The sequence below is a fragment of the Thunnus albacares genome, chromosome 10, assembly GCF_914725855.1.
Source record: "Thunnus albacares chromosome 10, fThuAlb1.1, whole genome shotgun sequence".
In the NCBI taxonomy this organism is placed as follows: Eukaryota; Metazoa; Chordata; class Actinopteri; order Scombriformes; family Scombridae; genus Thunnus; species Thunnus albacares.
In genome coordinates this window covers 14,896,902-14,918,252 of record NC_058115.1, presented here as the reverse complement: position 1 = coordinate 14,918,252, position 21,351 = coordinate 14,896,902, and the positions used below count along the sequence as shown (strand labels likewise).

At 38.2% G+C, this 21,351-nt stretch overlaps 1 protein-coding gene across 2 annotated transcripts; it reads left to right on the top strand.

Annotated features, from left to right (window-relative positions):
* Positions 1-8,661: 8,661 nt before the first annotated feature.
* Positions 8,662-21,055, top strand: simc1 (SUMO interacting motifs containing 1). 2 transcript variants are annotated; one of them, XM_044364095.1, is made up of 10 exons: positions 8,662-9,293; positions 13,362-14,762; positions 14,860-15,107; positions 15,458-15,527; positions 15,663-15,823; positions 16,983-17,075; positions 17,212-17,343; positions 19,068-19,224; positions 19,494-19,578; positions 20,469-21,055. In XM_044364095.1, the coding sequence occupies exons 1-10, from the start codon at positions 9,138-9,140 to the stop codon at positions 20,678-20,680; spliced, it is 2,715 nt and encodes a 904-aa protein (XP_044220030.1). In that variant the 5' UTR covers positions 8,662-9,137; the 3' UTR covers positions 20,681-21,055. The 2 variants fall into 2 exon arrangements, with proteins under 2 accessions (XP_044220030.1, XP_044220031.1); XM_044364096.1 differs by lacking the exon at positions 8,662-9,293 and adding an exon at positions 9,329-9,507.
* Positions 21,056-21,351: the final 296 nt, after the last annotated feature.

Genomic DNA, 21,351 nt, shown 5'->3' with positions numbered 1-21,351 from the left:
TCTGAGTGTGTGTGTGTGTGTGAGAGAGAGAGAGAGAGTGTCACAGCCACACTGTGATTCACATTCTTTTTTTTCACACATCTTTCCTCATCTCCCACCTTCTTCTAGTGTTGCTATTGCTGTCGGTAGGCTTGGCAGGTCAGGATAAATACATGATGTCTGACCTTTGTTGTGTCCCAAACAAACAAGATTTCCCTCATATTTTTCCACAGCTTTGGACAAAACCACACAGGAATTTGAAACTGTGACCAGGTTAATGAAGCCTTGAAGGTCACACATGTCAGCACATTCCCTGAAAGAATTATGTGATCTAAGCAGAAGTTCGGGATGTTTTCTTATCAGGAGAGGCTCAAAGGGCAATACACATAAAGGCAATTACATGAATAGGAAATGTGATAAAATGTTAAATCATTAAAAATTTGTAAGCAAGCATGACACCATAACTGTTCATCATTTAAAATATTGCTTTAAACATGTTCAAACTAGAAACAAACGAGCTGTAATGACACATTCAGCAAAGGACAGCACTTTTATAATTCACTTCCAAGACCCTAGAGAAAAGGCTTCCTATAAAAAAACACTTCAGTGAATTACATACTCCATCTCATTTTAAGGGAAAGGACACATTTGCAGCTTGTTAATAGTGTCCCATTTTCAGGCTGTTTGGTGTGATTTGGTTAACTCCCTTGTGAGCTGTTGGCTCTGGCTTAAAATTAAGAACAATGGGTGAGGAATAAGAGTCAACAATTGAGTATTAGGGCCTTAGGCAAATCAAGCCATTTTGTGTTCACTTGTGGGATCAACTCACAACACTGTAAGGCATGGAAAAGTATTTGCTTCTAATATCTTTTGCCCACCAAACTTCAAAATCCACTTACTGGCTTCATTTTGGACACCGAGTCCAGACCGAGTGAAGCAATGACTCAGAGCTCTGTGATGACTCACAAGATATTATGGTCATTGTAATAAACTATTAAACATGAGTTAGCAGATGATGCAAATAAGGGTGAACGTGTGTCCTGAATGCTCTACTAATGTGATGTCATTCATTCATTTTTTATATATGGGTATGTTTACAGTGAAAATAAAATCAAAAGGCTATATAGCTACGTGAGGCTGTAATGCTCATTAAATGAGCAAGCACTATTGGATGTATGAAAAATGTATTAAAAAATGTTGCTATTTTATTCTGTTGCTATTCTTATCCACATAATGTCAGCATAAAATGTGTAATTTGGCCTGAAGGTGGATAAATGAAAAAAAAAATCTGTGCTTTGTACTTTTGTCAGGAATTCAGTCAAAATTAAGTCTTTTAAAGTGTCAATTTTGCTCTACTAGATGTCAAGCAGAAGATCACCAACGGTATTAGGATACATGACTGACTGATCATCATGGCTGGTCAGCACTAGAACAAAAAATCAGTGACAAGTCATGCTGTCACACCAGTGGATTTCTAATGCATTTCAGGGGCTGCATTTTGAATCATTGATTCAAAAATTGAAAAGTTGACAGCAGAAGGACCACTAAAAGATACATTTTTGTTAGCCTCACCAGCAACGTAGCTTTAAGGTATAGGCAATGTCAGTCTGTCCACCACTTTGGTCCAGACTGAAATATCTCAATAACTGGATAGATTGGCTTGAAATTTAGTGCAGATATGCAAGGGGCTGAAAGGATGAATCCTACTGACTTTAGTGCTCCCTTAACATTTTTACTAGTGCCATCATCAGGTCAAACTGTAAAATGTTTCGGATATTTTGGTTTATGACCAAATACCTCACCGCTTGCGTGACAGCAGACTAAGACTTGCTATAAAATGCCAGAGTCTCTGTGACTCTACAGAGGTTGTCTAATCTCTCCACATTAGTACATCCAATTAGGCTACGGTCTTCTTGTCAGTTGAGAAAAAGAAGTAATTTACCCTGAATCTACCTTGAAACAATTCTTGTTAACTCTTAATCTCCACAATTTACCACTTCTCTAACTCTACTAGACTTGAAAGTGAACTATTAGTATTCAAGGTATCCCTCTGCATCCTGCCACCAGGCAAGTGCTTATTAGAGCATTCATTTTAAATTTGACTTTGGCCTGTTGCCCTGTTCTTTTTTGCATCAGCCTGCAATTGTGCCTTTTTATTATCACAGAAAATATCTCCGTTTATTAACCATGTATATTTGTGTTGGCACACAATTCTAGTCCATCCAATACTGCACATTATTCAAGGGAATAAAAAAACTGAGAGAAAAGAAAACAGGACCATTTCTGGTATTTTAATCTTCACTTTTCATCATGATTGATTCACCATGTTTTTTATAATGAGTTGGAAGTCGGTTTCTATACAGACCTTAGACAAACAGATTAAAGCCACAAGATAAACTGTTATTGTATACAGAACACATACCAGTACATAATAGGCATAACTGGCTCTTTATTTCAAACAATAAGATCCAGGGTTTTATTATAACTTTATCTTAATAGAGTCTTTGACCACTTTTCATCTGTTCCATCGGATTACTATCAGATCTGTGGTATAACCAAAGCTTTCACTTGATCTGAAATTGTAACTCACAAGCTTCAAACATCCATGAAATTAAATCCTGTGCTATAAAAACAATCTATGCTTTGTGGTTCTTTTACTTAGTGTAGCATGACTGCGCTTTATTAGAGCATCTACAAGGGAAGACGAGGGAGCTTTACCTTAGAGAGAGGCTGTATTGTAGCAGAATCTTAAAAATCTAACATGACAATACTTTCTTTGGGTTTTTGCAAAATAGCAGATACTTAAACACTGTAAATATCTTTTCAGTTGTCTGATGGTGCATTTAATAGTTTATAGCTACCGTATCTGTCCGGTGAAGGATCCTGTTGTGACACCAATCAGCCCCTGGGTTCACAGACTGCACAAGTGAGTCACTGGGCTCTGATCCACCATCAGCGTCCTCCTTCTCTGGACCTGGCACGCTCTGTCACTCAAATGAATGTTAAGGGTGCTGTGGTGTCTGAAACGCTGCTGAATTTGATGGCAATGTGAAGCAGGGTGTGTGGCAGGCATGGTCTAAACAGCTTGAGAGCATGACATAGATGTAGACAGCACAATAGAAAAGTGAGGAGGTGGATGTCGAACACACGCTCATCCCTGTCTAACTTTGTCAGACCTGCTATCTCTTTCATGTTCTTGTGGTAACAGCTGACACCTGTCGGTTGTGTAAGGTGTTGTTTCAGTTCGCCCCTCTATCTTCTTCCACCTGCCGGTCTTTCTCGCTCCTGTTGTCACGCCCCATTTCCACGAGACAGGACTCTAAGCCCTGACCATCTGGTGGGGCTTTGGGGATGCTCAGCCCTCTCGCTTTACATGCTGCTTGGTGGCAATGAACCCAAAAACTACTGTGATCCTGGCAAAACAAATCCACTGAGAGGAAGTCTGATCATCATAATCCATGTAAATTATGATTTTGAAACTTTAATGGGTTTGTGCTTGTCGAGAGAAATTATATTTTTTTGAGTTATGGTGTTGGTAGATGACAAAAACACGTTATGGCAAAGATTTTTTGGTGTCAGAGTCATTATGATGTTTATTCCAAGAATATTACTAATCATCACTTTGCCATTTTGCCTAAAAACTTGCTCTTGATTGGTTCACAGGTGTCCATTAAAATTATATAACAGGACACGTGAAACAAAGATCCACTTCAAATCAACATCTTAAATCAGTATTAATGAGCAGAATGTGGTTTGGGTTTCCAAGAAATGTGTGCATGCATGCTTAAATGACTTAATAGTTTTGGTGTGACCCAGAAAATTTTAAAGTTAGGGGCAGAGAAACCTTCACATCCTATGTTCTCTAATTCGAGGAGCTAGACTCTGGTAAGTTCTACAGAACTCCTCTGGCTGCAAACAATGTATACATTTATCCTACAGGCAATTTTTAGAGGTTCAATTTTAATCATGCTTTTCTTAAATTTTGTGCATTGCATTTTATTATTTCGACTATTCATACTATAAATGTTGTTATGTGGTGTGCAAGTTGTACTCTATTCTTTTCAGTGTACAATTGTAAGGTACTTGTACTTTACTTGAGTAATACTGTATACACAGCTGTAGTTACTACTTTTCAGATAAAGATTTTATATATATATATATATATATATATATATATATATATATATATATAGAGAGAGAGAGAGAGAGAGAGAGAGAGAGAGAGATAGATATAGATATATTATAAAATACTAAATAAATATTCAAGGTGCAAAATGTCAAATGTATCCAATATTTCACAAAAAAACAAAGATTAGAGAAAAGTTTAAAAAAAAAAAAAAGAATATAAATATGTGCAGTAGCACTTTGTTTTTTCTTATTTCCTCTCCCATTAATCATCTCGCAGCCTCTTAGATTTATCTTGTGACCCTTTGGAGGGTCACAAGATAAATCTGACCCCTAAAATGGGAACCACTGGTAAAAGACTGCTTAAGAACTGATACACCAGTATCAACAATCTAACAATGTAATATATCATAATATATCCATCACAGGGGCCATTTTTCTGCAGATCGAGCACTTTTACTTTCATACTTTAAGTGTACTTAGCTGATAATATTACAATATAATAGCTGATAATGTGTTTTTACATTGTTGTATTTGTACTTTGTTGTATTGGTACTGTTGGTATTGGTATTGGTACTATTTGTATTGGTAAGTAAAAATCTTAGTACTTCTACTACCGTTGAACACAGCATACTTGTTTTCATTTTATCAGTAGTGATGACATAGACATGACAATAAACTCAGTCCTAATATAGAAAATAATGTACTCAGCAGAGGAAGAACAACTTGTCTTTGCATCGTGCTGTTCTTTCCTTCTGTCTTGTCTGTTATTTTTGAATACTGGCGCACCCCTCATGTATCATGACTTAGCACTCACTCAGACAGATACTTTGAAACATTATTCCTTCCTCATAAACTATAGTCACTCTGTGCCAAGAGGGTGCAGTTCCTACAATTTTTAGTATTTATTTATAGCTCCAAAGAGTTATGCAAATATTAGATTTGTCAAGCAGTCTGTCTCAAGGTATTATGACATTGAGTACATGCTAAAAGTTAGGACAGTGTCTTCTGGAGCCTGTGGATATTCCCCCTGATGGTACTTGTTTTTTTTTATTCTTTATTTACTTATTATTCATTCTTTGCTAAATGTGATAATACAGCAGATGTGACCTCTGACCTACTGCAGCAGAGAGTGTTGGCTAACTCCTTTATCAGTGTCACAGAGACTGTCTGGCTGGGATAGGAAGGGATAAACACAGTTGTCTCTAACGCATGTCAGACCAGGTCCTTCTCTCTGCTTGCTTTATCCCCGATCTGAGACTAAAACTATTTGTCTTCATACTGACTGATGATTCTATTGTTGTTATCTATCTTTTCTGGCAAGCAATGATAATTTTGTACCCTGTGGCCCAGGAAAACCTTCATTTTCAATTGTTTATCACTTTTTCTTTTTCTTTTTTTTTTTTTTTTTACATACTTCTGTGAAATAAAGTACTACTTCTATGTGCGAAGTAAGTTTTATGCCTTGAGGCATGAACTGAAGTTCATTTCTTGCTTCCCGGAACTTTTAGATAAGACATTTTTTCAAAACTCCTGAAAATAAACTTTGTGGAGTTGATGATGTTTTTATTGCAATAGTGATGATGGATAATATTTGCTCCCAGCATGCTTTGCTGCCTGTCTCAGGTGAGTGTCCTTATGGACCACTCTGTACCATGAGAATATCTTCTGATAGAGCCCAAAGCAAAGGAAAATATCATACATTTCATTTTGTGTTATTAGTGTTCAATAATGAATACTGTTATTTTCAGATAGAGAGGATTTAAATTGAGAAACATGAGTTGAAATTAATTTCAGTCGGACAGCTGATGAAGACTGAAACTCTGCCTGCCTGTTGATGTTGTTGATGGAAATATAAGTTCAGTGCACTCAACAAACAGCTGCATTAACCATACTCAGACATCTCATAGGTCTGTCCTTCACTACTGACTTCGCAAGAAAAAGTACAGCAAATCAAATGTTGATATGCAGAAAACTCCATAGATCACCTGAAAATTTCTTTTTAAAAATGCTGTATGAGAAAGTACAATACAAATACTTTTAGATGCTTATTTCCCATCAAGGTTGTTCAGAAAAGGTACATTTATAATGCACATTACAATAGTTAGATAGTCAATTGAATTCCAGATTTTGCATTTTGATTTCACAGCCTACCTTGAAAAGCAAAGTTTTCTATTGTTGGTCCAATACTGCTCACAGATCTCCTAAAACATTTCTCTCTGAAGCCAGCTGGCCTCATATCAGACATCACTGCTCCCCAATCCAAGTAACTACTAATGAGTGCAGACATGCTTTTGTTCACCTTTTAAAAACAGGGAAAATGTATGCTCTGGTGCTGATAAAGTATTTCATCCTTAATCTGTGTCCATGTATGGGCATCACAGTGTTTGGAGGTTCATCTGGGATTTCAAACGTCTCCACAGCTCTCCCTCTCGGTCTAATTGAACTTGGATCACCTTTTCCTGCTGAATTAGGTTTGACGTTGTGGCAATATTTGTGTTCTCAGAACTAATGAACTGAGCACAATAATATGGACTGGCTGACAATAATGATTTGGCATCAAACCACTGCTGTGTGTTTGTCATTATGACATGCTGCTACTTTTATCAACGAAAAAAAAAAAGATAGCATTGTCTGTTTTCAAACTGCAACATGTGTGCTTCGGAAATCATAGCATTATGATATCATGAGTACAGAAGGCAAGGATGATTTCTAAAACACAAAAGACCCTGATATGCGCACTTAGACACACAGCCATTACCACCTATATACAGAAGCATTATTTCTGTCTCTACATCATCATCCTAAAAAAGTCTTCACAATGCTGAAAAGGTGTCAGGAGGTTGTGTATGTCTGACTATGATGACTCATCCTTCCTGTTATTCCTCACAGGGAGTAATGGTTGCAGGCATCTGAGGTTAATAGCTCCTTTCATCCAATTACATGTGAACGCAGTCTCAAAATTTTGCCTTTCTTTGAAAAACAAGCACAAGTTACAAAAAAATACTTTGTCTTCTCCTGGAATATTTCTCATCCACAACACACAACACTTTTGAAAAAAAACAGACAGAATTCAAATGTTTTTTAAAATTGTTTTTGCAGAGAAACTATTATTTGCAACATGACATAAACAAGGCTGACAAACAGTTCAGTGTGCACAACATTTTCCGCAGCTTCATGTTTATTCTTATCAGCTGAACACACCAGTATGTCTATGTGTCACAGCTTCCCATCAATAGGAAGCAGCCTATAGTGATGGCATGCGCCACAAAAACACCCACAGCATTTGTGTATCATTGTAACAGGAAAGTAAGTTGTAAAACACCATCTAACATGGGGTTCAACATGTCATCTGTGAATAGCTTACAAATGCAGAAGTGCATTACATCTGTTTCCTGCTGTCTACTCGACCCTGACACAGCATGTTGATATCATTATAACACAAGGATTTGTATGACACTGATAATTTTTTTTTTCTATTTTTCATGTCTAGTGGGCTCACAGAATATCAGGAATGCAGCTCCAGGGATCAGAAAACTAATAAAACAGGCAGGCATCAGTATGAGGTGTAGGTTTGAATGTATCACATTGCCATCAGAAATTTACCAGACAGCGCTTTTTCTGTATGTTTGAGAAGCTAATAAGGTTGGATAAAAACACTATTGGTCTTAGGTTAGGTCTCGCTCTGAGCTGCATGTAGTTTTGTTCACAGTTCACTTTTAGGGAAATTCCTATTAAGAGTATATATGGACATATTTGACAAATTTCAGAATCTTTTGCACAACATGAGTGCTCTCCAGTGGTGGTGTCTGAGATTACACATGGTCACAAAACCTCAGTGTCGATTGTTAGGGAGGTTTGTGCATTTATGGTAGTCAGTTAGGCCTATAGCTTATCAAAAGGCATCTGGCATTTTCATAGCTTAAATTGGTTGACTTGACGTTAAGTATTAAAGCTCTTGTTCTGCATGCCAGCCACTTATCCAATAACCCCAGTGACTGGTTTAAAACCAGACTTACTGAAAAATTATCTCATTTGTTTCCTTTTTTTTAATAATTAAAAAAATATCTATATTCTCCAAGAATTTTGACCCAATATATCAATTTGTCTGAATATTTTTTACTGCCTCAGCCATTTTTTTAACTCTCTTTTATCCCCCTGATATGTTGCACTGTTGTCAGTAAAGGGCTTTCAATAGGCCTTTTTCACAGCTTGTCACAGTAGGAAACACACAAGTATTCCTAATAACATTAATGATGGCTCTGCTCTATTCAAGTGTTGCAGTGAATTTAAAAGATTTCAGGGTTAACAAATCTGTAAATGTGTGATATGAGGCGCATTTAAATAAGCTTAATCAGAGTTTTAATTGACACTGGACAGGCTCGTGTGATGTTTTGTTTGACGTTTTGATTTTGTTGTAAAAGTTTGGGTAGCATTCTCACTTTATTTACAGGATATATATCGGGTTTTAACAGTAGGAAATGATGGCAGGTTGAGACATCACAGTCCAGTAGGTGGAGATATGTTCAACTGTAGCTGGTTTTGACACAGAAGAAGATTGAAGAGGAAACAAAACAGGAAGCGTTCAGTATTAGATCACGTGCCAGGTGCACAGTTGATCTAAAGCGTAACTTCCTTGGTTGATCTAGCCATATGGACGCCATGGCATGTTATTATAATACATCCGTGACTTTATCCGCATTTTACGTCTGTAGCGTAGTTTAAGCTAGTTGTTACTTATAAATTATGAAGACACAACAGAATTCAAAACCACCGGCAGCGTCAAGTGTATCATGAAGTTAAGCTAACGATCTCAACAAGGAAATGCCAAACATCTAAAGGTTACACGCCTCTCTTTGTTGTTTTCGTCTTTTACTACGAAACATGATGAGGAAGTTCACAGTAACGTCAGATCTGCTTCCTGCTGTCTTTAAGACTGTGGCCGGTTATCACGGGGATGTCGTGCCATTACCTTACATAAGCTGCTGAAGTTTCTGAGAGTGAATGAATGAATGAATGCATGAGGACCAGACATGGATGATGTGATCACTCTCAGCTCCGACAGTGACAAAGACGACTCAGATGTGGAGATTGTCGGCTCCTACAGTAATGTCATGATGAGGACTGAACCTCCACCCCTCGCGGCGGTGCGGGTTGACGTTGGCTACGCAGGCATAAAACTCCCAACGGTAAGTGAAATGAAAAAAGCTAGTTACCATAGAAACGTCCTCAAGATGTCACTGCAGCTGTAACTTAAATCCAATACAAACAAAACCGAGCTTAACTACATTGTAAAGGCTAACCTTAGTTAAGTTACTCACTAGCGCCGTCCTCTGTCAAGAAAACTCCAGTTGGGTTATTTACGCGAACCAGTTTCTGTTTGAGTGTTGCTAGCTCGTCAAGGTGAGTTGTTATTATTTTGACTGAAATGTATTAAGGGTGGAAGTAACAAAAATTACGTGATAAAAATGGAGGTGATGAAAATACATGTCAATTGAAAAATAGAGGGGTATAAAACATAGACTGTAAAAAAAATATGGACGCAGTCACCATGACGTCACCATGGATGTATAATAAGAGCTGGATACCGGACTAAAAATGGCGCCCATTCAGTCCTATAGGAATTGCTCACCTGGCGCATACGCTAAAAAAAGTTTCTAGCCTCCGGGTTTGCTTCCACATTGTGCGGCCCACTGAATATGTGCAGTAGTGTTTTCCCCGCTGGCCCCTCCCACGAGCTCCCGCTCGGCCCATAGACTTTACATTGTGATGACGTCACTTTTAAATCACTTTTCTCGACCCGAGGAAAGTTTTACAAACACATAACCTCTATGGATCAAAAGTTCATAATAGAAAGAGTCATAATTGACAATCTTTACAGTTAAAGGGGTCCTGTCAACAGTTTTACAGTCTCTTTTACAATGTGGGGAAAATGCTTTTTGGGCTGCAGGGGGATTTTTCACTGCAATACTGCGAGTGGCCACTGGGAAAAACTGGCTGCAAGGCTGAGCGGCGGTGCCCTATCCAGCTCTTATTATACATCCATGGACCTCATCCAAACCCATTGGTTTGTGGATTGCCGTGTTGAAGCCCCAAGTTTTGTGATTTGACCGTCGCCATCTTAGATTTTTGGAGCCAGAAGTGACCATATTTGGATGAGAGGGTGGAGCTGACACGGGCGCTAGCTGCTAGCTTGGTTAGTGCGGTTCAATTAGAGTCTATAGTTCACTGTGATAATATTAATGCTAATTTTCACTAGCGAAATACTCTGTTTCACTGGGAAATATGTCACAGTACAGAAGCTAAAGATGTTCTAACTTCCATTTCATGGGGCCTTTAAAACCATTTTAACACCAGAAAAACTGTACAGTCAACTCTTAACAGTGTCTTTTAGTACAACCAAACGATGAACAAGACTTTTTTAGGTGACCAAAATGTTACATTTAACTTCCATGGACTGAAAACACTGTGAAATAGTGGCAGCTACGCCTATACTCTGTGAATCTGGGGTTACACCATGGTTACGTTACGTAATCAACGTTGTCGCTGTGGTAGTGACTTATCAATCACAACATAGCCACGCCTCAAAGGATACTCTGCTTTATCATCTATTTCACTCTAAATTGGACCATAATTTACAAATTGAAGAGACTCGAAAATGGCGATTGAGACCATAAACTTAAGAAATTAAGAAAGTGTTTACAGGGTTAATAAGTCAAGTGAGAAGTAGGGTAATTTTCTCAGACTTTGTGCATTGGCTTCACTTTTCAGAACGGGAGCCACCCGTTTGAGTAAAAATGGAAGTGAATAAATTGAGTGATAAATTATCAGTTGATTTGATTCATTTAAAGCCGATATGATGAAAACAGAGACATGTTTCATCATTTTCCCCGTCTTACATTCATTATTCATCATTCACAACACAAAATTTATCATTTAAGGCAAGTGGTCTCAAGGGTGGGAGTAGCAAAAAATAACTGAAAAAAATGGAAGAGATGAAAATGTTCACAAATTAATAATGGAAGTGATTAAATGAATGTGAATTGAAAAATAGAGTGATAAATTGTCGATTAATTGGATAACTTTGATTGAAATTTTATTTGAAACGGTTGTTCTAATAATTAACTGGGCTGTGTTACTGTCTATTGTCTACCATTCATCATACACGATACCCAACTGACATTTATGGTTTACAGCGAGCAACTTTTGTTACTTCCACCCAAAGTGTCAATCAAAAACCCTGCCCACTGACTAACTGATTGACTTTTTGGCTCTCAACTTGCAGGCCTGGCCTGCTCGTGAGTTTAGATATAGGCTGAATCCAGATGTCTGGACTTCACCACTCTTGCAGACTCGCTGACTTTACAGGCGTGTTCCTTGGAAGTGTGCGTGTGCTGTCCAAATCCAGTGTTTCCCCTATTTTCACCGCTGCTGCAAAATTATGAGCGCCGCTGCTAAAATTTCAGACGATCATTAATGATTTTCTCTTGCACACTGTGCAACACCCTACATTATTGTGGATTTTTTTTGTCATCCTCACTCTCTTCGTTCTTCGAGTGGAGCAGAGGAAAAGTTTAGTAATAAGTTGTCAATCTGGCAGTAAACATTTGCATTTTTCACTTTTGTTGTATAACTTCATTGAGTAGTGAGGTATAATGTAGGCTACACACGGAATGAGAGGCCTATAGGCTTAATATATCCATGGAAACACTGGAGGTCTTAAGTCCCGTCTCAGAGTACTACAATACTACATACAATGTATTGTGTCAAGTGTTTGAGACCAATGTTCAGATATACAATGCAGTCATATATAAACAAAAAATAAATAATTGGGCTCTAGAGCAACTAGGTAAGTCAAAAGTAGTTCCCTGTCTTGGACAAACTCAGTTCTTCTCCATCTCACTTTTCAGGAAACACTTTAACACCTTTTATTCTAAGGATTAATTTCCTTGAAACAGTTTATTTTTACAGAGCTTCTTTCTCAAGCTACCACTTTGCAATATCAGTGTGAGGGTTGGCAATGTGGTACTGCCTCAACTGCTGACAACTAATGACAGGATGCAAAAGTGATGATTGTCAATGCTGTCCTGAGTTTCAGTAATATGGTCACTGAGAGTGAACACATCCTCTGAACCTATGTCGGACCAGATCATGTGGTTGACACGGGAAATGCTGCATTGATTAGCTGCTGATGAAATGTTTCTGGTTTGCTGAATGCAGCGTTTTGCTGAGCGGATCTCCTTGACAGTACCCACAGATGGAATCCATGAAGTCTGGTCCAAGGTGTCTTAAAAGAGAATATTGCAGAACTAGACGCAAGGAAGAATGGGAGAAAATCTCAAATACAAGAAATGAAAGACTTTTAGCTGGCTTTAGCGTTTCATTTAATTACTTATTTGACAAGGACAATGCTCATTCAGTAAGAAGTATAGGTTGAATGAGCCAACGTAACTTAAAGAGGTTCATTTTTATCTGTTGTCCCCAGTCAGATGTAAAAAAGGCAACTTAAAATTAGAATAAAATTACACATCTCATAAATTAATTTTATATTATTCTGGCAAATGATTCATTCTTAACATTAGCTAACATTGGTGCCGAATTGGTAATATGGATGCATTTTTCTATTACTGTATTTGTTCTTTTGTAATGCAATAATGGGTTATTTTGTGATATAGTTAGTAATATTTTTACAGCCAATCAGTTGAGGAACTGTTTATAGATAAAACAATCAGATTGTATCAATATGGCTGTAAAACTATCCTGCTCATTGATTTGCAAGATCTGTCTGCAATGGCCTAATAGAGATATACAGTAGATATGGGAAAGCTGCCTCTGTGTAAAAGGTATGACAAAATCTGTTGACAGCTGACAAATTTATAACATCTCTTAGTGCAGTATATGTTGTCCTATTGCCCTACCCTATTGTCAACTTGTGAGACATATCATAAAACATATCAGACCTAACAATACTAACTACTAACAATACAGGCATTGACCAAAAAAAGAACTTAATATCTGTTTACAACATTGGCAAAGAAAAAAGGGTAAATAGTTTTTTGTTTTATAGCTACCTATAAAAGTATCATGGGGGAAGACAAAATAGTTATATTCCTCTGAATAGGTGAGGAGAAACGTGTTTACACTGACACTGACATTTTTTGGACAAAGGAGAATCAGAAGCCATATTAGTCTTCTCTGATGTAAGCAACCACAGCATTTATTGACATATTGTTTTGATTTATATTTCCCTTCTTTAGCATTATATTGAACTCACAGACCCAAGATGGACTCTTCCAGAACTGAAACTGCGCAAAAGACAAAATCCTGCTGCTTTGGCAGTGGTAGACTTGACTGAGAGCGATTTAACAAATGGGACACAACGGGAGACTGAGAATTTGCCAACAGATGATTGTCAAATAGAAGAAAAAAGTCCAAATTTAAATTCACCTTCAAACAAACAAGATTTTAATTTACAGAAATGCTTTTCAGGAGACTCAACTGTTTCTCAACCAGCACACGATTGTGGTAACCTAGTACCAAAGCACAGGCGTTTGGATTCTCAAACAGAACACCAAACGGAGGCCAATGAAACACATCAACAGGAAATGTTGCTGTGCACACCAACTGTAAAATTAGTACGATTGCCTTTTCTTGAAACTCATGTCACAGAATTGAAAACATCAATGTGTTCTGTCAGTTTAACCAAAGATTGTACGCAAATGTCATTGAACCTCAGACAACTGGACAAAAACAGTGCAGCACCAGCATGCATTAGTAATTTGGGGACTACCACATCAAATGGTCCTAACATGGAGCCTTCAGTGGATGAGTCTCCTCCTAAGGTGGTTGAACCTCTTATAGAACTGGGACAACAAGAGAACAGTAATGAATTAACAAGCACACAGCTTAACGATAAAATATCTCCACCTCTACAAAGCTCAGCTGACTCTCCCTGCATGGATCAAGGAAGCTCTGTCACAACCTCAAAGGAGCAAAGCACTCAAGAGGATGACTTTTGCTCATCTACGCTCATCCCATCTCCAACACCCTCTGCCTCATCTCAAGATGAAGCACAAGGTTCCTTACAGAGAGAGCTCCAGTGCTCCAATGTTTCCCCGCCAGCCTTTGAATCAAGGACTGACCAGCTGGAACTGAGCAGAGCAGAATCAAGACAAGGCTACTTCTCTGATCACTCGTCCTCTCACTTTCCTCCCACTGAGCTGGACCCCTCTCGGCCTTTTGATCTTGTATCTCTGTCCCACACAAGTCCCATATCTCATAACCTCAAGAGCCAAGCTGACCCAATGCCCACCTCTGAAGATACACGAGCTGAAAATACTTCTGAATGGCAATTTCAGGAGGGTAACACTGATGAGGCCTCAAACAGCCTTGACTTTTTGTGCTGTAGCATCCCTGGTGACCCTCCGCTGTCAGTGACTAAAACTGAGGACGTGGAGGGAGGCTCTGGGACCGGGACATACAGAGGGGATCTGGGAATTGACAGTCCAGTGTCTCTCCTTTGGCAAGAAGGGAGTGATGGAGAAGTGAATGAGGAGAGTAGATATGACATGGACTTCAGAGGGGCCAGTCGAGAGGACAGGCATTTTGTGTGCCCAATTACACTCAAGAAAATAATGGCAGGAGCAGCTCAAACCCTGGTTAGAAACATTTCTCTTGATACTTGAATTTCTCTGCTGTGTTCAGTAACTCATTACACATGATAGTTTTTTTTTCTTTTAAATGTTTTCTTTTTAGATTGACGAGGAAGAGGAAAGATTTGAAACTCCAGAGGTGCTATGCCGGCAGAGCCTGAGCCTAGTTTACATTACAATTGATGAGAACTATCCAGAGAGTACTTTGCAGCTCTTGTCTGACCTACTAGAGCCTGGTTATTATCCTCCCAGGGATATCACCTCCCACCTGCTGCATGGCATTCTGCTGGACCCGCAGTGTCCCCATCATGTCTGTCTGCATGCCTTCAATCTGCTAATGAGGACACAGAGGTGAGAGAACCATAAGAATAAGCTAATAGACCCTTTTTCACTGCAGACATTTTGACTTGTCAAAGCAGGAAAAGCACAGGTGTAAGTAATAACATTAATGAGGAGTCACAGTAACAAAGACATGAAACTAGTTCACCTAAATGTAATTCAGCCATCATTAATGTCATTAAATCCATATGTGCTTCTCCTGTTTTGACAAGCTAAATATCTGCCCTGAAATTATCCATTGTGCTACACTACGTAGTCTGTCTTATTTAAACCCTTCATCTGTCCTTTACATCCTCTCTTCCATCTTTCATCTCCCTTTTGCATCTTTGAATTCTGAGATTACAGCTTTTTTCTGATTGCAGACACCACATGGCTGATAAAAACACAGTTCCATGGGACTGGGAGTTGTTGACCTCAGTCATGGCCAATCAGGTACTACTACTACTAGACATTTGTGCTTGTCAGTATCATCTAGCCCTAATAGGCAGAAATGTTTATAAAGTGGACAGCTTTTTGTGATTTCATTAAACTGACATGTGTCTATCTGGGCCCCTCTCGCTTCATTAGGACCGTACAAACAGACTTCGATGGGAAGTTGTGCGCATGTTCTTGGAGTACATCGTGCAAACTTTGGAGGATGACTTCCATGCCAAACGTTCTATCTCTGCTCTTCATGACTCAATCGCCAAGGCAACATTGTCATGTGATCAGCAGTTCCCACGAGTCAGGTGATTTTGGTAATCAGGGGCCTCTATCATTAAGCAAAAGCTGAGGGTTAGCCAGCTAACTGTTTATGTAACCCAGACTTTTCAGTTCCATGGCAAATCACCATAGTAAGATGTCTTGCACAGCTAACCTTCAGAGCAGGTTTAGGTCAGAGGATCAGATCAAAACATATAAACTGCCCGTCCATAAACCACTTCATTCACTGGAAGTGTCAGAACTAATAACATTCCCATTAGCCTCAGCTGTGCTTTTTTTAGTGCTAATTAGAGAATGTTAGCATATTTATATGCTAAGGGATGGTGATCATGGTAAACAGTATCACCACTAAACATCAACATATTAAAATTGTTAAAATTAGTACGCTGGTGTTGTTAGCATTTAGCATCGCTGTGCAGTAAAGCCTCACAGAGTTGCTGGTGTGGCTGCACTCTCTTAGTGTTATAATGTAGCCATAGGCTTATATTGTGTAACTTTTACTATGCTCTTTGTCACCGTAAGGACATAGTTTCCATTTAATGGGGGCAGTGGGAAACCGCTTCCAAAACGGGTCAATGAAAATATTTAGAAAAAAGGAGGGGAGCCATGAAATGCGAAAAAGTCAGAGAATTTAAGCTTGGCGCTCCTCCTATTGCTGCCTAAAGAGGAGTGCCAAGCTGGAAACGTGTTGTAATCTAGAGTAGCAGCTGATCCAAGCAGTTTCTGTGCTCTTCATGCCATTTAGTGCCTGTCTTTGTGCACTTACTGAGCATATTAAATTCTCTCACTTTTTTGCATTTCACGGCTCCCCTCCTTTTTTCTGAGCCTTAATTATCTCACCTTATATTAAATACACTGCTCTCAAAAACCCTACCTCTTTTGTGTAAATGAAACTCATAGCTGCATTGAGAAATCAAGAGTTAACAGAGCCAGGCAATCACCAGGTTTGTGACTAATTATTTCAGGCTGCCAGTACTAGAGTTCCTGAGGTTTGATAACTTCAGAACAGAGCCCAGATAAGTTAAACTTGCTTTATGATACAGGCCAAAGCATGACATATGCAATAAAATATAACAAATCACAAGGATGATTGCATAGTACATGACTAATGATTAGTTTATTTTATTTATATTTTTTCACTTATTAAAGTAATACTGATCATGTGTTTTCTTGTTTGCTTTCCAGAGACGTCATTAAGTGGCTGTTTTCTGCCATTATGAAATCAACAGAACATGGAGAGAGTAGAGAAGCAGCCAGAGAGAAAGATGAACATATCAGGTGAATTACAAAGAAACTTTTTAGAAATAAATGTAACCTTACTCAGACCTTACTTATATGCATTTTATGTCATCACGACTGTCCTTACCACATTCAAGTTGATAAAGCCTGTTTTTTGGCCCTTTCTCCCCTGCAGAATAGTGTCCGTCCTCCAGAGGATGCTGTCTCTGGCTCTGGACGTGGATCGCTCTCCAGCTCTCAGCTCTGTCAAGTTGTCCAATGAGCTCTTCCATATGCTCATCAGCAATGCGCCTTTACGAGCACAAAGGTGAGGAGGAAAGGTGAAAGTTAAGAAAGCAAGTGGAGTAGGTTTCGCACTCATCACTGTGAGAGGGAGAAATGATTTTCGTTGATATACTGACTTGATTACTTGATAGGCTTATCTTTTCCCATTGAAGCTCAAGTGTTAATTATAATCAATTATTTAATTGGTACTTTTAGTAGACAAGTTATGAGGCAATTAAATTTACATTTAAATTATACGATATAAGCATATTTGTATAAATAGGTTTTTCAAAGTATCATATGTGTAAATTAATCATTCAGTTTCCGTGCTTTAAATTATGGATCAATAATGAGTGGATTCACAAAATGATTGTAATAATGGCTTTTAAATTTACTTTTTAAAATTCCATCTACTAATAGTCATTTTATCATATCCACTTAACCATTTATTTGTCTCCTATTTAAACATGTACAGTCTCTGTTTAATTTAAAGGCATGCAGCCAATGAGCCGCAGTAAAATTTAAATTGGGTTCAGTTTACAGATTAGTAACAGAAGCTCTCATTAGTCAGCTAAACAGAAAGCATTTTCTTGCTGTGGCTCAGTACTGAAAGTGATGACTTGTGAGTGAGAACTGTGGGCTGGACTGCCTCTGATTTGAAGTCTTTAAATGTGCTACTGTCTTTAAATTAAAGACAGTTTTTTTAAACACAAGTGGGGATGAAACAGAAACTGAACAGTAAAGCAGGAGACAAATTATGAGAGTGTATATTATAGCAAGAGGCATTAACATGAATTAAACTTTAAAAGCCCTTTCAAAAGTAACTTTATGAACCTATATAAAATTTTAGGATTGTATTCATCATTTAAACACAGGATTCATTTTCATTCATTAAACTATATTTTTGATATGTGTAATGGCCAGTTTAAACCAAAGATTCAAGACAAGACGATACCGTTTGAGAACATTGCAGGGAAAAGTTGCAGCAGTGTAAACCGGCCCGTCTCAGCTAGACTTAAGCCAGCTGGTGGTGTTGCCTGCGACTCAGATGACAGTGGCTGGTTTTAGAACATAAGGCACATCACCTGTTTCACAGCCAATCAGCTCATAGTGAAGTCAGCTGGTCAAGTCAGTTACAAACTTTCAGCTGGTCAAAATGGCAGAATTTTGAACAGAGGAAAGAGAGGATGACCTCATCAATTTGTTTGACGAACAGTCGTGTCTGTATGACACAGGCCTTAAAATTTGCATTTTGCAAATTTGCAATGAAAGTGCAATCCAAATTCTCAACCTTCCTGTTTAGGTTTTCACTGTTTCATCAATACTAGAACTGCAACCGCAGCAAGTAACTCACTATCACTATGTTTATTCATATTACACTACAAAGTATCCAGCTACAGAAAAGCCTGAAAAGCCTGAAAAGCCAGGAAGAAGTACAGAGAGCCGTTGCTATGGAAATGATACACCGCCTTGTCTAGTCTCATTGGTGTAAACTGGCAGGTTTCAGATCGTTGCAGACCTGCGCATTTCAAGTAGTTGCATTTTTCATCTCACCTCGTCACAAATCTTTGCTCCAAATCGGCCGTAACAGTTTTTAATTGTATTGTTTAAATGGAAACACATTTAATGATTTAACACATTGTTTTAAATGCATCAATTAGGTAACTCATAATTCACCACACAAAGAAATTGCATGATTATTCCAATTGCACAATCTTCCACTTTTCCCCAGTTTTTATCTTTGACTAATCTGTTTCTGACACCCAGGATGCTGTTGCTGGAGAGCCTGCAGAGCAAGCTGCTGAGATGTAAGCTGTTGGAACATCTGTTGGACTATGCATGCCCGCTGAAAATCTCTGTGCCCATGTCGCTCAGTCTGCTGCTTCACTTTCTGAAGAACTGCACTCTGACACCAGACCCGACGGTGAATATTATAAATGGCATAAAGTATAAATATACTTTAAAATATTTCTCATATCTTGTTTTTATCTTTATCTTATAAGACTGCATTTTCCGTTCACAGATGTAGCGGTAAGATATAGGATGTATTATGTATGAATAAATATATCAGAAAAAGATTTGGGTAATATGGAAGAAGAATTTAGGATGCTTATTTTTGTTAAATCTAACAATTAACAGTAAGCCACAGCAAGTGACTGTTCAGTGCAACTGATCCATGACTGTGTTCTTTAGGACGGTACTGAAAAGTGGCAGAAGTGGGAAGAGTTGGTCCATCTTCTCTGGATGTTGCTACTCAGTTACAACAAAGCAATGAAAGGTGAGATGTTGGTAAATACCAACACACTGCTCAACAGTGTGTGTAGATATGATGAGAAAAATGTCTCCCTTTAAATTCTGTAACCTTTAAGAGAATATAATTTTTGGTAGTGACAATGGAAGTCTGAGAAACATTAAATAAATGTCTGTTATTTACACAATGATCGGCCTCATGCTATTCAGCTAATTTAAAAAAAACTACAGGGAGTTGGATGGTTTTATCAGAATCAAAACCAGCATCTTTACTGACTGGACCAGCTTGCCAGTGTCCTGCTGCCAGGAAGCCCAGACAGTCTTTGGAGCCTGTTGGGAACCTCAGACTCCAGTAAATGTGTGATATGTGGTGTGATACCAAATGGGATTTTCCTGAAGTGTTTTATCTTAATCTTGTTTGTACAACAGAGAAAGAAAAGAGGGTGAAGCTGAAGTTTTTACTTTGGCTAAAAAGATCAAATAAGAGCTGGATGTCTTTTACTTTCCTCTCTACAAACCATTAATCATCTGTCATTCATTTTCCAACTTGTGTGTCTCTGACTTGTTAACTATTGTGGATGTATTTGAGTTACAAAAATATGACAGTATTGAACTTTTTTTTTTTTTTTACATATTTTTATGTTCCTGTTCTTGGTGCTTTGTTTTAAGTGTTGATTTTGTCTTAAGATTTTTATAATGTCATAAAATGGAAAGTACATTCTTGATAGGGTGGCATTTAAACATTTCAAAAGATATCTCTGCTGCAGAATGCCTCGAAGGCATAGGTTATATTAACTTTCTGATATCCGATGCACCATGTCCTTAAATATTAAAGGATTTCAACTGTAAGTAAAATTGCTTCTATCTCCAGAGCCGACTTTGGTTTACTCCTAACGTCTTGGCATCTGTTATCCACAGGCTACCTGTGCAGCTCAGTCACTGAACAGAGAGGCAGCGTTGGCACCTTGGTTTACAAGCCGGATGATATAGTAACAAAGCCAGCCATTCGTGAAGCTGTGGAGGCCTTCTTGTCGAGATCCCAGGCTGACATCGGCCAAGCCTTACCTTTCCACATGGAGGAGTCTCTCACTTATCTACAGGACCACCTGCTAGATGTCTCTCAGTGTTGAATGGAGAAAAAAACTTAATTATGCTCATTTTCCCCGAGAAATCATAAAGAAATGTGTATTTATTTAATATTTATATATTTTTTTGTTTGTTTTTAAAAAAAATTTTACTATGCAAGAGGAAAAAAGAGTTACAATGTTGTGTGTTTGTGTTAGTGTGTTTCCACTTGTATGTGTGCCTCTAAAGGAAGATATGTTTGCAGGAGTCTGTGTGTGTATGTGAACGTACATGAATGTTTTTTTGTTTGTTTGTTTGTTTTCTCTTGTAGAGTTGAGTTTTGTTTTGTGCCTGTGTTACCTGTCAAAAGATTTAACCACTTTTTCTGTTTTTCCCAATTTGGTAACATTTTTGTATTTTAAATAAAAGCCTTGTGTTTATGTCTGTCTTCTCTTTTTATAATTATCATGTCTTTATGCCAACAAGACATTTATTGTCATTAAGCATACTCTTCTTGCAGATGCAACCAATAGACCATTGTTCTGACTATACAGCTATTGATAAATTGATCAGTGTGCTAAATATGCAACCTTTCTAAATAAGCCACATTAAATTGATCTGTGGTATCCTATCCATCCATCTCATGGTCCATCATTCATCAGTCCAGGATTTTATTTACTCTGGTTCAACAGCTGGTTGGACCGTCTTCACGCTGACCAATAGGATGAAGCGCTGT

Bases quoted from the DNA above. Each gene is read 5' to 3' on its own strand.
- simc1 (XM_044364095.1), top strand. From the start codon at position 9,138: ATGGATGATGTGATCACTCTCAGCTCCGACAGTGACAAAGACGACTCA. The intron at 9,294-13,361 runs GTAAGTGAAATG...TCCCTTCTTTAG, and splicing joins CAGGCATAAAACTCCCAACG to CATTATATTGAACTCACAGA. The intron at 19,225-19,493 runs GTGAATATTATA...TGTGTTCTTTAG, and splicing joins CTCTGACACCAGACCCGACG to GACGGTACTGAAAAGTGGCA.